Source organism: Morus notabilis, unplaced genomic scaffold, assembly GCF_000414095.1.
Source record: "Morus notabilis unplaced genomic scaffold, ASM41409v2 Scaffold242, whole genome shotgun sequence".
Taxonomy (NCBI): Eukaryota; Viridiplantae; Streptophyta; class Magnoliopsida; order Rosales; family Moraceae; genus Morus; species Morus notabilis.
Window position 1 is genome coordinate 48,763 of NW_010358071.1, and position 17,942 is coordinate 66,704.

A 17,942-nucleotide genomic window follows, 5' to 3' on the forward strand; every position below is an offset into this window, starting at 1 on the left:
TCTATCAAACTCGTCCTCTAAATTTTCCCCTTCGAACTCTCCATTATCCTCCACCTCCTTTCGAGGCATCATGTTCTTCCTTGGAGCATTCGGTGGTGGTTTAATCTGTGGTGTTCCCTCTTCCACCCTATCTAACCTCTCATGTAGGTGTTCGAGCTCCACCCTCATGATCCGTTTCATCTCCCCCATTAACGCCTGTATTTGCACATTCGTGATAAGAGTAGGTGGAATCTCTTCGCCTGTGTTTTTCTCCGGTCCCTGTGACATGATTAAAAAAAGGGAGTGCTTTTCTCGAAGACTAACTTATTCAAACCACTCATGTTTCACTCGAATTCACTCAAGTTAATTTTGGCTTTTACCCTCTAATAAGCTCACACACTCTGCCTTTTTCCTCTCGTATTCTTCTTTTAGTTCTTTCAAAACTAAACCAACAATAAGAAAAGGAATTCAAGTAGTCAATCAAGTCAAGACTTAATCCACACGAATTTAAATATTGTCACGGAATTTTTTTTTTTTTTTTGACACTCAAACTTTAAAGGCTCTGAAACTATGGAAAACAAGCTTTTTTTGGCCCCCAAAAAGGGTCCAGGGTCACTGGGCAAGCCCGGGTGAAGATTGTAGGGCTCGAAAAGATCTTTGATTTGATATATTATACGTCCCGTAACGATCCCTGGATCAAAAGTTATAGCAGTTTTCGTGAGGTTGCTTCTTTTCCTGAATTTTTTTTTTTGACTTTGTAAACCGTAGTTGAGTTCAAATTCAGCAATAGGGTTTATATATTGCGAAATCAACAATGACTGAGCAACAATCGCAATTTTTTTTTTTTTTTTTTTTGCGAATTCAAAACCCTAACCCTAATTGGGCCATATATATATATATTTTTTCTAAGAAAAGAAAAAAACGCAATTAAACAAGAAAAATGATAGCAAAACTTGACGATCCTAAACTCTGATACCAACTGATACGAACCCCGCCAACGATGTGATGAAACCCGTAGCCAAATACGGGATACGATCCAAGATCTTCAAGAATTGATGGAAACCGCGACCTGTTGCTTAGCGAAGCAAGAACCTTGGTATGGTGGAGACGCCACAAACGAGTATGGAAATTCCGTTTGAGAAGTCAAGGGTGAACGCCACAAGGAAAACCTTGATAAGTTCGGAATAGTTCTTCAAGAACTAAGAACAATATCTCACAAAGTGAATAAACATCAAAAACTCTCATTAATTTCATTTTTCAACCTTAAATAGCTGAAAACAAGCTGAAAAGGTTTAAAAATTGAAAAGTCTTATTCTATCTTTAATGAGATAGAAGCCTAAAATAAGATAAACCTAAAAACAAGATAAACGCAAGCCTAAAGCTTATCTTAGGTAAGGAATCTGAATTTGACTCCAACTCCTTCCTAAAAAAACGCCTAAAAACTTATCCTAGGGAAGGAATCTGAATTTGAATCTAATTTCTTCCTTAAAAACGCCTAAGATGGAATTTAAATGTTTAAATTGAAACTTATACATAAAAAGATAGAATTATGATAAAATCAACTCTTTATCCGCAATTTGACTTGGTCCCTTGTTGGAAATTGTGTCTAAGCCTCTTGGAATATGCAAGTTAGCCATGCAATTGGCTTGATGGACGTTTAAGGTTGATTGTCTTTCTTCCGGATTGACTTTGATGGCTATGTTCTCATCACTGGTCAGGCTCATTTTGCAGCTCAGGTTGTTGCATACACCGGGAAGTTCTGATATATAAGATAATATTTATATGGAAAACTTCACATTTGTGATCAGTATAGTGATTTATTTGTGTCAAAATAATGTTTATCTACGATATTTACCTGTTACGTATAAGAATTTATTTTCAACTTGCTCAATTTGACTCCAGCGCATTCTTAAATGCTACTTTCATATTTTCTCATAAAAATATCTATAGTTCTTATGGATAGGTGAAAAAAAAAAAAGAATTTGTTGAAAGAACACATATATATAAATTTTAATTAGCTTTCCATCTAAGTTTTTGCACCAAAATTGTGTTAAACTAAGTCACTGAACCTCAGTGGAACTCATATTACGTTAGCTTTTACAACAGAAAATGAATTTATATCTCAATATGGACCTGTCTACTTCTAATAATCTTTAAACAACCAAGTTTAATTTGAGTTTCTTTTTAGTTTTCACATTAGAAATTTCAAATCTTTTATTAGATAAGTATTAATTAGTAGAACATCTATGAATTTTTAGATGCAAATATAACTACTCTTATTAAAAACATAGAATATTACTTGTCCAGCATTATAACGGGCTTCACCTGGTATAGAAGACACTTATCTAGCATTGACCAGGCTTCACCTGGTATAGAAGACACTTATCTAGCATTGACCAGATCTCCTGCGTGTCCTATCTCAACTGGGGTTGTTAACTCTTATTCTTCATCTTCTTTCTTTTTCGCACCCCACAGAAAAAAAGAGTATAACTCAATTAGAATGAGGATCATGCCAACGAAACTGGTACAATACAATTCCAATTCACAATATTAGAATGTTTTCATTACTGATATGTGGATCTTGCGAAGTGTTATATATTTAGAGGGAATTCGAATGTGAATGAAAGAAACATAAAACATCCGTCCCAACTCTGATGGCTTCACCAAGTAGAACAGCTTCGGTTAAGACATAAAAATTAGACTGACTGGATTAAACATAGAAGGATATATGGGACTTTAGATTAAGATTACCGACAGAAGTAACCAAAATGTTGCGGCCGTTTAAAGTATTCCCTGCACAAATACACAAACTTTAAACACAAAATCTAGAAGTTAATAGACATTAATTTATCTATCATTCATATTTTATGGCTCAAAAAAATAACTCAAGAAGGAAAATAACCACTCAGACCCAAAAAAAGCACCAGCTCATAGCTTGCAACTTGCAAGCACTTTTATGATTATGCAGTGAATATGTCATGACTAAAGGGATGAGCAATTGTTGAAATTCTTAAAGAATTTCTATAATGCGCTTCTGGAAGAATTTCTATAATTTACTTAGGCTAGGTCGGGCATGGGCTGGGTTGAAACTTAAGCCAGGCCTAAGCCCTTTCACAAGCCTCCTTAGGTTAGGCCTAGCCTATCTATAGTGTCTTTGGGGAGTTACTCATAGTCCTGGCCGAGCTCATTTTGCACCTGAAGTTACTGCACACACCAGGAAGTTTTAATATATATGTTAATATTTATATGGGAAGTGTTGATATATATATATATATATATATATATATGTGTGTTTGTGTGTGTGTTTTCTTTTGAAATTTCAACTAATAAAGTATATTATTTATACATACATCTATATAGTGATTACAAGTTTATCATAACGATAAATTTATATCTAATTCCACTTTAAGGTGTAGCTTTTAAATCTCCATTATTTAATTAGTTATAAGACGCAATTACGTGTATAAAGCTTTTGTCAATTGGAATTGGATCAGTACACGGCGTAAAAAGTACCAACTAATCAAACTTTATATCAAACTAATGTATTACCTATTAGAATTTTTATATCAACTAATCTTACATGTATTACAAAAGAAATGTAAGATACATTGCTAGTCTTAAATTGTAGTATGGCTAAAGAAAAATGCAAGAGATACGTTACTTTAGTCTTTAATTGTAGTACTTATAAGATTTTTAGTTTTTGAATTAGATTTTTTAGTATTATTGGGTCAAACAGTTACGCGTTAACCGTATTATCTATTATACTTGATTAAATCTGCTTCAATTATTTTTGGGCGTCTGATGCACATCTTTGAAGGTTTTGGGCATCTGATGCACATCTCTGAAGGCTTAATTGTTCTATTTTTCCCCCATCAGTTAAATTTGCTTCTTCTTCTCATTTATTTTATAACATTTGTTAAATGCTTAAAAAAATATCTCCATTTTATCAGAAACAATCTCTTAGATCCGTAAACATTATGTAAAATGTACAAGTCAAAACAGCTAATTAAATATTTTATCTTTTATATAGTGTATATATATATATTATGGAAAGAAGAGCTTCATTGACACCCAAAAAAAAAGAAGAAGAAGAAGAAAAAGAAGACCATGAGCCTCAAAAATATGAAAATATGAAAAAAATAAAGATTAAAACAATCCCAAAAAATATTAAAAAAAGAAACTAACATGTTCATATATACCCTGATTACTTCTGGGCTTATATTGAGAGAAGTGTTGCATCCAACCTTTGAGAGAAAGGGAGATAGGAGGAGTGGGAAAACTTAAATCTAGAATATAGGAGAGAGAGAGAGCATGCAGAGAGAGATATTCAATGAGGAAAGAGAGGAAGAGAGAGATATATATTCGATGATCTCTTCTTTCTAAAAAAAAATGAAAGGAAATGCAAAGAAAGAAAATAAGAGAAAAGGAAAATGTGTTGTGATCTTGATAATCATTATCCAGATACCGATATCAATGTAATTAAAATTTCCACCAGAAAAAGGGTCTATATTGTACACTTCTTCTAGCAAAAGGTTCTAAACTGGGTTTCTTACATACTATATACGGAGTCCTTACAATTATAATTATGTAGTGGATATGTCATGATTGAAGCGATGACCACTGCTTGAAATTCTTAAAGAATTTCTATAATGTGCTTGTGAAAGAATTTATATAATTTATTTAGGCCAAATCAGGCACGGACTAGGCCAAACTTGATTCAGGCCAAAAATTTTTCACGGGCCTCCTTGGGTCAGGCCTAGCCTATCTGTAGTGTATCCAGTTAGAAATGAGTAACTCATAGACCTGATCAGGCTCATTTTGCACTACAGGTTGTTGCATACACTGGGAAGTTCTGATATATGTGTTAATATTTGTGATTTATTTGTGCTAATCTATTTTCCGGTTCCTTTTCCCATAAGCCAAACAAGCATCCAACAAACACATTTCTGTTTTTTTTAGAGTCTTTACTGGTTTATGTTTATTTATTTATTCTTTTTTCACACGTAAATTGGACGGGATACTGTTTGCCTCGCCTCATTGACATCCCTAAGCACTAAATGAGTTAGAAATTGTAGGCTTACCGAGCAAACTATGGCGAGCAGTTTTAAATTCCAGCCGAGCTTCCATGCAGCAACACGTCTATCTAGGCAAAGGCCAATTACTGCTGATTGCATGGATGATATACCACTTTGCAGCATAATTACCGTATATTTAAAAGGAAATACCGCCAAGAGTTTACGCTGAAAGAAAGAGAACAAAGAACTTATATAATATTAAAACTACTCTATAATATTTTTTTATATAATTTTTATAAAGTGTTAATAATAAGAATTAGCTAAAAAAAAAAAGGGAATTCAAAAGACATGAAATGAACATGAATCCTTTGTTTTCTTAAAGAGGCTAGCCACGTCCCTGCACTATGAACCATAATGCACGTGACAAGCATGATGCAATGATCAAGATTGTGCCGCACGTCCAGTGGGTGTGGGAGTTCTGGTTGGTGGCCGTCTGAGAGTCCCTGTGTTGGTTGTGGTAAACAATATACAATTCTTTTCCCTTGTACAAGGATGCAACAAGTGCTCCAACAAGCGACAGTAACACTCCAAAAGTCTTTATTTTTCGTTGTTTGGTTCGCAGGCCTAGTTTCTTTGTTCTGCAAGCACATATTCAATTTGAAAACAAAATAATGGTGAGTGAATATGGGAATTAAGTTGTATAAGTTAGTGACAAAGGAGGCTGTGACATCACAGAGACCGTAATAGTAAAATGAAGAATCGGATACCCTGGATTGCAAATAAATATCGTAAACAGTTTGGTATATTTTATTTTATATGTATAGTCAAAACCACAAGTTATATATGGCTTACACGGTTGCAGCACTAGCAAAAAGCAAGAACCAAATTGCACAACCAAATTTCTTTTCACCAGATCTGCAAATCCAAAAAAAAGGAAAAAAAAATGAAGAAAATTGAATTTAAGTATTGAAGACACTAGGAGTAAGCTCCATCTGCTACAGGTAGTAAAAACATTAAAAAGAAAAGCAAATGAAAACATTAAAAACTAACAAACTTCTCAAAGTAGTAGGCAAGAGAGGTAATTGATAGAGCAAAAACTGCATTTCGATAAGTGCTTAGTGCGAAAATGAAGGTTATGTCCTTCATAATCACTCTGGATAGTATGTACAGTATTGCTGTGAATACTTGTGCCAGCAACACGGCAGTCAAAACTAACCAGCTCGCCAAAGCCATTCTGGGGCAAGTAACACTAAGCATTATTGAGATCTTGAGAAGATTGAGACAGAGAGAGAAGGAGAGAGAGAGAGAGAGAGAGAGAGTTGAGAAGAGTGAAGAGAGAAGAGAGAAGAGAGGAGGTTAATAAGGCTAAGGAAAGAAGGGGTATGATTGATAGGGTTATAAAGGGCAGAAAGAAGCAATTATTTCATTCTCATGCTTTTGACTGGCAGCTCCCTCTTGTGGTGAACTTTGCAAAGTAGTTGCAAAAGATATTTACTTGGTAAACTTCTGGAATGTAGTTTAACTAGTTTAATGGGAATTATGCGATATGGTAAAAAACACACCATACAAGTATTTACGTAATTCTAAAATCCAAATCATTATATTACATGAGAATCATATCACAAAAACATTTGAAGCTATTGACAAAAATATAGCAAAGAACTAGAGGTATAAAACTGCACACTACTGGTAAGGTATTTTAAAACAAAGATTAAAACAATCCTAAAAAATATTAAGAAAAAGAAACTAACATGTTCATACCCAGATTACTTTTGGCCTTAGAGAGAGAAAAGTGTTGCGTCCAACCTTATAGAGAGAGAGAGAGAGAGAGAGAGAGGGAGTTGAGCAGAGTGAAGAGATGAGGTTAACAAGGCTAAGAAAAGATGGGGTATGATTTGGGGTTATAAAGGAAAGAAAGAAGCAATTATTTCATTCTCATGCTTTTGACTGGCAGCTCCCTCTGGTGGTGAACTTTGCAAAGTAGTTGCAAAAGTTATTTATTTGCTAAACTTATGGAATGTAGTTTAATTAGCTTAATGGGAATTATGTGATACGGTAAAAAACTTACCTTACAAGTATTTACGTAATTGTACAATCTAAATCATTATATCACATGAAAATCATATCGTAAAAACATTTGAAGCTATTGACAAAAATATAACAAAGAACTGGAGGTATAAAACTGCACACTATTGGTGGGGTATTTTAAAACAAAGATTAAAACAATCCCAAAAAATATTAAAAAAAAAGAAACTAACATGTTCATACCCCGATTAATTCTGGCCTTAGAGAGAGAGAAGTTTTGCGTCTAACCTTAGAGAGAGAGAGAGAGAGAGTTGAGAAGAGTGAAGAGAGGAGGTTAACAAGCTAAGGAGAGATGGGGTATGATTTGGGGTTATAAAGGGAAGAAAGAAGCAATTATTTCATTCTCACGCTACTGACTGGCAGCTCCCTCTGGTGGTGAACTTTGCGAAGTAGTTGCAAAAGATATTTATTTGGTAAACTTCTGGAATGTAGTTTAATTACTTTAATGAGAATTATGCAATACGGTAAAAAGCATACATTATAAGTATATACGTAATTCTAAAATCTAAATCATTATATCACATGAGAATCATATCGTAAAAACATTTGAAGATATTGACAAAAATATAACAAAGAACTGGAGGAATAAAACAGCACACTACTGGTGGGGTATTTTAAAACAAGGATTAAAAAAATCCTAAAAAATATTAAAAAAAAAAAACTAACATGTTCATACCCCAATTACTTTTGGCCTTAAAGAGAGAAAAGTGTTGCGTCTAACCTTAGAGAGAGAGAGAGAGAGAAAGAGAGGGTTGAGATGAGTGAAGAGAGAAGGTTAACAATGCTAAGGAAAGATGAGGTATGATTTGGGGTTATGAAGGGAAGAAAGAAGCAATTATTTCATTCTCATGCTTTTGACTAGCAGCACCCTCTGGTGGTGAACTATGCAAAGTAGTTTCAAAAGATATTTATTTGGTAAACTTCTGGAATGTAGTTTAATTAGTTTAATGAGAATTATGCGGTACGGTAAAAAACATACCTTACAAGTATTTACGTCATTTTAAAATCTAAATCATTATATCACATGAGAATCATATCGTAAAACCATTTGAAGCTATTGACAAAAATATAACAAAGAACAGGAGGAATAAAACTGCACAGTACTGGTGGGGTATTTTAAAACATGGATTAAAACAATCCTAAAAAATATTAAAAAAAAAAACTAACATGTTCATACCCCGATTACATTTGGCCTTAAAGAGAGAAAAGTGTTGCGTCCAACCTTAGAGAGAGAGAGAGAGAAAGAGAGGGTTGAGAAGAGTGAAGAGAGAAGGTTAACAACGCTAAGGAAAGATGTGGTATGATTTGGGGTTATGAAGGGTAGAAAGAAGCAATTATTTCATTCTCACGCTTTGGACTGGCAGCTTCCTCTAGTGGTGAACTTTGCAAAGTAGTTGTAAAAGATATTTATTTGGTAAACTTTTGGAATGTAGTTTAATTAGTTTAATGAGAATTATGCGATACGGTAAAAAACATACCTTACAAGTATTTACGTAATTCTAAAACCTAAATCATTATATCACATGAGAATCATATCGTAAAAACATTTGAAGCTATTGACAAAAATATGACAAAGAACTGGAGGTATAATACTGCATACTACTGGTGGGGTATTTTAAAACAAAGATTAAAACAATACCAAAAAATATTTAAAAAAAAAGAAACTAACATGTTCATACACCGATTACTTCTGGCCTTAGAGAGAGAAAAGTGTTGCATCCAACCTTAGAGAGAGAGAGAGTTGAGAAGAGTGAAGAGAGGAGGTTAACAAGGCTAAGGAAAGATGATGTATGATTTGGGGTTATAAAGGGAAGAAAGACACAATTATTTCATTCTCATGCTTTTGACAACCAGCTCCCTCTGGTGGTGAACTATGCAAAGTAGTTGCAAAAGATATTTATTTGGTAAACTTCTGGAATGTAGTTTAATTAGTTTAATGAGAATTATGCGGTACGGTAAAAAACACACCATACAAGTATTTACGTAATTCTAAAATCTAAATCATTATATCACATGAGAATCATATCGTAAAAATATTCGAATCTATTGACAAAAATATAACAAAGAACTGGAGGTATAAAACTGCACACTACTGGTGGGGTATTTTAAAACAAAGATTTAAACAATCCCAAAAAAGATTAAAAAAAAGAAACTAACATGTTCATACCCCGATTACTTCTAGCCTTAGAGAGAAAGAACAGTTGCGTCCAACCTTAGAGAGACGGAGAGAGAGAGAGAGAGTTGAGAAGAGTGAAGAGATGAGGTTAACAAGGCTACGGAAAGATGGGGTATGATTTGGGGTTATAAAGGGAAGAATGATGCAATTATTTCATTCTCATGCTTTTGACTGGCAGCTCCCTCTTGTGGTGAACTTTGCTAAGTAGTTGCAAAAGATATCTATTTGATAAACTTCTGGAATGTAGTTTAATTAGTTTAATGAGAATTATGCGATACAAAAAAAAACATACCTTACAAGTATTTACGTAATTATAAAATTGAAATCATTATATCACATGAGAATCATATCGTAAAAACATTTGAAGCTATTGACAAAAATATAACAAAGAACTGGAGGTATAAAACAACACACTACTGGTGGGGTATTTTAAAACAAAGATTCAAACAGTCCCAAACAATATTAGAAAAAAGATACTAACATGTTCATACCTCGATTACTTCTGGCCTTAGAGAGAGAAAAGTATTGCATCCAACCTTAGAGAGAGAGAGAGAGAGAGAGAGAGAGAGAGAGAGTTGAGAAGAGTGAAGAGATGAGGTTAACAAGGCTAAGGAAAGATGAGGTATGATTTGGGGTTATAAAGGGAAAAAAGACACAATTATTTCATTCTCACGCTTTTGACTCGCAGCTCCCTCTGGTGGTGAACTATGCAAAGTAGTTGTAAAATATATTTATTTGGTAAACTTTTGGAATGTAGTTTAATTATTTAATGAGAATTATGCGATACGGCAAAAAACATACCTTACAAGTATTTACGTAATTCTAAAATCTAAATCGTTATATCACAGGATAATCATATCGTAAAAACAGATGAAACTATTGACAAAAATATGACAAAGAACTGGAGGTATAATACTGCACACTACTGGTGGGGTATTTTAAAACAAAGATTAAAACAATACCAAAAAATATTAAAAAAAAGAAACTAACATGTTCATACCACGATTACTTCTGGCCATAGAGAGAGAAAAGTGTTGAATCCAACCATAGAGAGAGGGAGAGAGAGAGAGAGTTGAGAAGAGTGAAGAGAGGAGGTTAACAAGGCTAAGGAAAGATGAGGTATGATTTGGGGTTATAAAGGGAAGAAAGACACAATTATTTCATTCTCATGCTTTTGACTAGCAACTCTCTCTGGTGGTGAACTATGCAAAGTAGTTGCAAAAGATATCTATTTGATAAACTTCTGGAATGTAGTTTAATTAGTTTAATGGGAATTATGCAATACGGTAAAAAACATACCTTACAAGTATTTACGTAATTGTAAAATTGAAATCATTATATCACATGAGAATCATATCGTAAAAACATTTGAAGCTATTGGCAAAAATATAACAAAGAATTGGAGGTATAAAACAGCACACTACTGGTGGGGTATTTTAAAACAAAGATTCAAACAATCCCAAACAATATAAGAAAAAAGAAACTAACATGTTCATACCTCGATTACTTCTGGCATTAAAGAGAGAAATGTGTTGCATCCAACATTAGAGAGAGGGAGACAGAGAGAGTGAGAGAGAGAGCGAGAGAGTTGAGAAGAGTGAAGAGAGGAGGTTAACAAGGCTAAGGAAAGATGGGGTATGATTTGGGGTTATAAAGGGAATAAAGAAGCAATTATTTCATTCTCATGGTATTAACTGGCAGCTCCCTCTGGTGGTGAACTTTGCAAAGTAGTTGCAAAAGATATTTATGTGGTAAACTTCTGGAATGTAGTTTAATTTGTTTAATGAAAATTATACGATACGGTAAAAAACATACCTTACAAGTATTTACGTAATTCTAAAATCTAAATCATTATATCACATGAAAATCATATCGTAAAAACATTTGAAGCTATTGACAAAAATATAACAAAGAATTGCTGGTATAAAACTGCACACTACTGGTGGGATATTTTAAAACAAAGATTAAAACAATCCCAAACAATAGTAAAAAAAAATGAAACTAACATGTTCATACCCCGATTACTTTTGGCCTTAGAGAGAGAAAAATGTTGTGTCTAACCTTAGAGAGAGAAAGAGAGAAAGAGAGGGTTGAGAAGAGTGAAGAGAGGAGGTTAACAAGGCTAAGGAAAGATGGGGTATGATTTGGGGTTATAAAGGGAAGAAAGAAGCAATTATTTCATTCTCATGCTTTTGACTGGCAGCTCCCTCTGTTGGTGAACTTTGCTAAGTAGTTGCAAAAGATATCTATTTGATAAACTTCTGGAATGTAGTTTAATTAGTTTTATGGGAATTATGTGATACGGTAAAAAACATACCTTACAAGTATTTACGTAATTGTAAAATTGAAATCATTATATCACATGAGAATCATATCGTAAAAACATTTGAAGCTATTGACAAAAATATAACAAAGAACTAGAGGTATAAAACAGCACACTACTGGTGGGGTATTTTAAAACAAAGATTCCAACAATCCCAAACAATATTAGAAAAAAGAAACTAACATGTTCATACCTCGATTACTTCTGGCCTTAAAGAGAGAAATGTGTTGCATCCAACATTAGAGAGAGGGAGAGAGAGAGAGTGAGAGAGAGAGCGAGAGAGTTGAGAAGAGTGAAGAGAGGAGGTTAACAAGGCTAAGGAAAGATGGGGTATGATTTGGGGTTATAAAGGGAAGAAAGAAGCAATTATTTCATTCTCATGGTATTGACTGGCAGCTCCCTCTGGTGGTGAACTTTGCAAAGTAGTTGCAAAAGATATTTATGTGGTAAACTTCTGGAATGTAGTTTAATTTGTTTAATGAAAATTATACGATACGGTAAAAAACATACCTTACAAGTATTTACGTAATTCTAAAATCTAAATCGTTATATCACAGGATAATCATATCGTAAAAACAGATGAAACTATTGACAAAAATATGACAAAGAACTGGAGGTATAATACTGCACACTACTGGTGGGGTATTTTAAAACAAAGATTAAAACAATACCAAAAAATATTAAAAAAAAGAAACTAACATGTTCATACCACGATTACTTCTGGCCATAGAGAGAAAAAAGTGTTGAATCCAACCATAGAGAGAGGGAGAGAGAGAGAGAGTTGAGAAGAGTGAAGAGAGGAGGTTAACAAGGCTAAGGAAAGATGAGGTATGATTTGGGGTTATAAAGGGAAGAAAGACACAATTATTTCATTCTCATGCTTTTGACTAGCAACTCTCTCTGGTGGTGAACTATGCAAAGTAGTTGCAAAAGATATCTATTTGATAAACTTCTGGAATGTAGTTTAATTAGTTTTATGGGAATTATGTGATACGGTAAAAAACATACCTTACAAGTATTTACGTAATTCTAAAATCTAAATCATTATATCACATAAGAATCATATCGTAAAAACATTTGAAGCTATTGGCAAAAATATAACAAAGAATTGGAGGTATAAAACAGCACACTACTGGTGGGGTATTTTAAAACAAAGATTCAAACAATCCCAAACAATATTAGAAAAAAGAAACTAACATGTTCATACCTCGATTACTTCTGGCCTTAAAGAGAGAAATGTGTTGCATCCAACATTAGAGAGAGGGAGACAGAGAGAGTGAGAGAGAGAAAGAGAGGGTTGAGAAGAGTGAAGAGAGGAGGTTAACAAGGCTAAGGAAAGATGGGGTATGATTTGGGGTTATAAAGGGAAGAAAGATGAGAGAGAGAGAGCGAGAGAGTTGAGAAGAGTGAAGAGAGGAGGTTAACAAGGCTAAGGAAAGATGGGGTATGATTTGGGGTTATAAAGGGAATAAAGAAGCAATTATTTCATTCTCATGGTATTAACTGGCAGCTCCCTCTGGTGGTGAACTTTGCAAAGTAGTTGCAAAAGATATTTATGTGGTAAACTTCTGGAATGTAGTTTAATTTGTTTAATGAAAATTATACGATACGGTAAAAAACATACCTTACAAGTATTTACGTAATTCTAAAATCTAAATCATTATATCACATGAAAATCATATCGTAAAAACATTTGAAGCTATTGACAAAAATATAACAAAGAATTGCTGGTATAAAACTGCACACTACTGGTGGGATATTTTAAAACAAAGATTAAAACAATCCCAAAAAATAGTAAAAAAAAATGAAACTAACATGTTCATACCCCGATTACTTTTGGCCTTAGAGAGAGAAAAATGTTGTGTCTAACCTTAGAGAGAGAAAGAGAGAAAGAGAGGGTTGAGAAGAGTGAAGAGAGGAGGTTAACAAGGCTAAGGAAAGATGGGGTATGATTTGGGGTTATAAAGGGAAGAAAGAAGCAATTATTTCATTCTCATGCTTTTGACTGGCAGCTCCCTCTGTTGGTGAACTTTGCTAAGTAGTTGCAAAAGATATCTATTTGATAAACTTCTGGAATGTAGTTTAATTAGTTTTATGGGAATTATGTGATACGGTAAAAAACATACCTTACAAGTATTTACGTAATTGTAAAATTGAAATCATTATATCACATGAGAATCATATCGTAAAAACATTTGAAGCTATTGACAAAAATATAACAAAGAATTGCTGGTATAAAACTGCACACTACTGGTGGGATATTTTAAAACAAAGATTAAAACAATCCCAAAAAATAGTAAAAAAAAATGAAACTAACATGTTCATACCCCGATTACTTTTGGCCTTAGAGAGAGAAAAATGTTGTGTCTAACCTTAGAGAGAGAAAGAGAGAAAGAGAGGGTTGAGAAGAGTGAAGAGAGGAGGTTAACAAGGCTAAGGAAAGATGGGGTATGATTTGGGGTTATAAAGGGAAAAAAGAAGCAATTATTTCATTCTCATGGTATTGACTGGCAGGTCCCCCTTGTGGTGAACTTTGCAAAGTAGTTGCAAAAGATATTTATGTGGTAAACTTCTGGAATGTAGTTTAATTTGTTTAATGAAAATTATACGATACGGTAAAAAACATACCTTACAAGTATTTACGTAATTCTAAAATCTAAATCATTATATCACATAAGAATCATATCGTAAAAACATTTGAAGCTATTGACAAAAATATAACAAAGAATTGCTGGTATAAAACTGCACACTACTGGTGGGATATTTTAAAACAAAGATTAAAACAATCCCAAAAAATAGTAAAAAAAAATGAAACTAACATGTTCATACCCCGATTACTTTTGGCCTTAGAGAGAGAAAAATGTTGTGTCTAACCTTAGAGAGAGAAAGAGAGGGTTGAGAAGAGTGAAGAGAGGAGGTTAACAAGGCTAAGGAAAGATGGGGTATGATTTGGGGTTATAAAGAGAAGAAAGAAGCAATTATTTCATTCTCATACTTTTGACTGGCAGCTCCCTCTGTTGGTGAACTTTGCTAACCAGTTGCAAAAGATATCTATTTGATAAACTTCTGGAATGTAGTTTAATTAGTTTTATGGGAATTATGTGATACGGTAAAAAACATACCTTACAAGTATTTACGTAATTGTAAAATTGAAATCATTATATCACATGAGAATCATATCGTAAAAACATTTGAAGCTATTGACAAAAATATAACAAAGAACTAGAGGTATAAAACAGCACACTACTGGTGGGGTATTTTAAAACAAAGATTCAAACAATCCCAAACAATATTAGAAAAAAGAAACTAACATGTTCATACCTCGATTACTTCTGGCCTTAAAGAGAGAAATGTGTTGCATCCAACATTAGAGAGAGGGAGAGAGAGAGAGTGAGAGAGAGAGCGAGAGAGTTGAGAAGAGTGAAGAGAGGAGGTTAACAAGGCTAAGGAAAGATGGGGTATGATTTGGGGTTATAAAGGGAAAAAAGAAGCAATTATTTCATTCTCATGGTATTGACTGGCAGCTCCCTCTGGGGGGGAAATTTGCAAAGTAGTTGCAAAAGATATTTATGTGGGAAACTTCTGGAATGTAGTTTAATTTGTTTAATGAAAATTATCCGATACGGTAAAAAACATACCTTACAAGTATTTACGTAATTCTAAAATCTAAATCATTATATCACATAAGAATCATATCGTAAAAACATTTGAAGCTATTGACAAAAATATAACAAAGAACTGCAGGTATAAAACTGCACACTACTAGTGGGGTATTTTAAAACAAAGATTAAAACAATCCCAAAAAATAGTAAAAAAAAATGAAACTAACATGTTCATACCCCGATTACTTTTGGCCTTAGAGAGAGAAAAGTGTTGCGTCTAACCTTAGAGAGAGAAAGAGAGAAAGAGAGGGTTGAGAAGAGTGAAGAGAGGAGGTTAACAAGGCTAAGGAAAGATGGGGTATGATTTGGGGTTATAAAGGGAAGAAAGAAGCAATTATTTCATTGTCATGCTTTTGACTGGCAGCTCCCTCTGGTAGTGAACTTTGCAAAGTAGTTGCAAAAGATATTTATTTGGTAAACTTCTGGAATGTAGTTTAATTAGTTTAATGAGAATTATGCGATACGTTTAAAAAGATACCTTACAAGTATTTACGTAATTCTAAAATCTAAATCATTATATCACATGAGAATCATATCGTAAAAACATTTGGAGCTATTGACAAAAATATAACAAAGAACTGGAGGTAAAAAACTGTACACTACTGGTCGGGTATTTTAAAACAAATATTAAAAGAATACCAAAAAATATTAAAAAATAGAAACTAACATATTCATACCCCGATTACTTCCGGCCTTAGAGAGAGAGAAGTGTTGCGTCCAACCTTAGAGAGAGAGAGAGAGAGAGTTGAGAAGAATGAAGAGAGAAGAGAGAGGAGAGGAGGTTAACAAGGCTAAGGAAAGATGGGGTATGATTGATGGGGTTATAAAGGGCAGAAAGAAGCAATTATTTCATATCAACCGTAGGGAAGTAATTGATTCACTAACCTTTGTGTATAGGACAGAGAGAGAGAGATGAGTAATTGGAAAACATAAATCTAGTATATAGGATTGAGAGTGGAGAGAGAGAGAGTAGGAAGAGTGAGATATTTGGTGAGGAAAGAGAGGAAGAGAGAGATATATATTCGGTGAAGAGAGAGATATAAAATTGTTACAAAATTACTAAAAAAAGAAAAAAAAACATGAAGATATTATGGGCCTAGATGGGCTGGGCTGGGCCGGCCCATTTTTTGCCTAGACGGGCCGGGCTGAGCTAGCCCTTTATAGGCCTAGACGGGCCTGGCCTGGCCCATGAATCAGATATCCTCTAGTACAAATATATATTGTAAACTGTTTGGTATATTTTGTTTTCATATGTATAGTCAAAACTACAACTTATATATGGCTTACACGATTGTAGCACTAACAACAAGCCAGAAGCAAACTGTGCAACCAAATTTCTTTTTAGCAGATCTGCAAACCAAAAAAACGCATTAAACTGAATTTAAGTATTGAAGACACTAGGAGTAAGCTCCATCTGCAACAGATAGTAAAAACATGCAAAAGAAAGCCAAATGAGCAGGTTAAAAACTAACAAACCTCTCAAAGTAGTAGGCAAGAGGGGCAATCGATAGAGCAGAAACTGCATTACGGTAAGTGATTAGCGCGAAAATAAATGTTCCGTCCTTCATAATCACTCTGGATAGTAGGTGCAGTGTTACTGTGAATACTTGTGCCAGCAACACGACAGCCAAAACTAACCAGCTCACCAAAGCCATTCTAGGACAAGTAACGCTACATTAAATTTGATCTTTAATATTACATTTTCATTTTCAAGGCTATATCTCAATTGAATAAGCGGATTTAGTAATTCAAACATGCATGAGATCTTTAGCCAAAACAAATGTAGGATACGTTGCTTCAGTCTTTAATTGTAGTACTTATAAGATTTTTTGTTTTTGAATTAGATTTTTAGCACTATTGGGTTTAACTGTATTATCTATTATGCTTGATCAAATCCGCTTCATTTATTTTTGGGCGTCTTATACACATCTTTGAAGATTTTTGGCGTCCGGTGCACATCTTTGAAGGCTTAAATATTGTTCTATTTTCCCCCATTAATTAAATTTGCTTCTTCTTCTCATTTATTTTATAACATTTGTTAAATGCTTAAAAAAATATCTCTAATTTATCAGAAACAATCTCTTGATCTACAAATATTATGTAAAAAGTAATGTACAATTCAAAACAACTAATTAAATATTTTTACTTTTATATAATGTGTAGTGCTGGAACTTTGGACGGGCCGCCCGCGACCGCCCGAAAAGTCTGAGTTTTTGCCCGAGCCCGAGCCGCCTGAGAAATTCAGGCCGCCCGCCCGAGCCCGAATTTCACCTTGAACGAGCCGCGGGCTTGTATTAGGCGGCCCGAGCCCGCCCGAATTGTCCGAATTATTTAAACTTTTTTTTTAATATTAAGTTATTTTGTGTTAAAATTTATATATATATATATATTACAATTTGAAATTTGAAATGAACACACGAACTATATAAAAAAATTCTTTCTTTATTAATTTTTAAATTTATAATTTATGATTACCTCATTAAAAACTTTACCAAGAAAAACTCAATTGGGATAAAAACTTGACAAGGAAAAAAGAGTGCAATTATATTGTGACGAATTACAAATTTTACAAACTTACAAAGTTATACAATTACAAATACAATGTCAAAGGTAAATACATATTTACAAATTACAAATTTACAATTTAATTTGAAGCTGAAGGATCGTCTTCAAAATTAAATGTTAATCGATTAAATTCATCA

The 17,942-nt window shown here is 33.7% G+C and overlaps 2 protein-coding genes across 2 annotated transcripts in view; both read right to left on the reverse strand.

The window, feature by feature from the left end:
• The window catches only part of LOC112090310 (WAT1-related protein At5g64700-like), a 31,875-nt gene extending 31,608 nt beyond the window's left edge, over positions 1-267 (reverse strand). The window contains exon 1 of the mRNA XM_024161301.1: positions 11-267. Coding sequence (XP_024017069.1) covers positions 11-267 — 257 coding nt within the window. The remainder of the gene's footprint in view (positions 1-10) is intronic.
• A 5,112-nt stretch (positions 268-5,379) lies between these two features.
• LOC112090311 (WAT1-related protein At3g30340-like) lies at positions 5,380-6,227 on the reverse strand. Its single transcript, XM_024161303.1, has 3 exons — positions 6,049-6,227; positions 5,847-5,909; positions 5,380-5,632 (listed from the first exon to the last, which is right to left on the reverse strand). The coding sequence occupies exons 1-3, from the start codon at positions 6,225-6,227 to the stop codon at positions 5,380-5,382; spliced, it is 495 nt and encodes a 164-aa protein (XP_024017071.1).
• Positions 6,228-17,942: the final 11,715 nt, after the last annotated feature.

Bases quoted from the DNA above. Each gene is read 5' to 3' on its own strand.
- LOC112090311 (XM_024161303.1), bottom strand. From the start codon at position 6,227: ATGGCTTTGGCGAGCTGGTTAGTTTTGACTGCCGTGTTGCTGGCACAA. The intron at 5,910-6,048 runs GTTTGTTAGTTT...TTGGATTTGCAG, and splicing joins CTTGCCTACTACTTTGAGAA to ATCTGGTGAAAAGAAATTTG. The intron at 5,633-5,846 runs GTAAGCCATATA...ATGTGCTTGCAG, and splicing joins TTTGCTAGTGCTGCAACCGT to AACAAAGAAACTAGGCCTGC.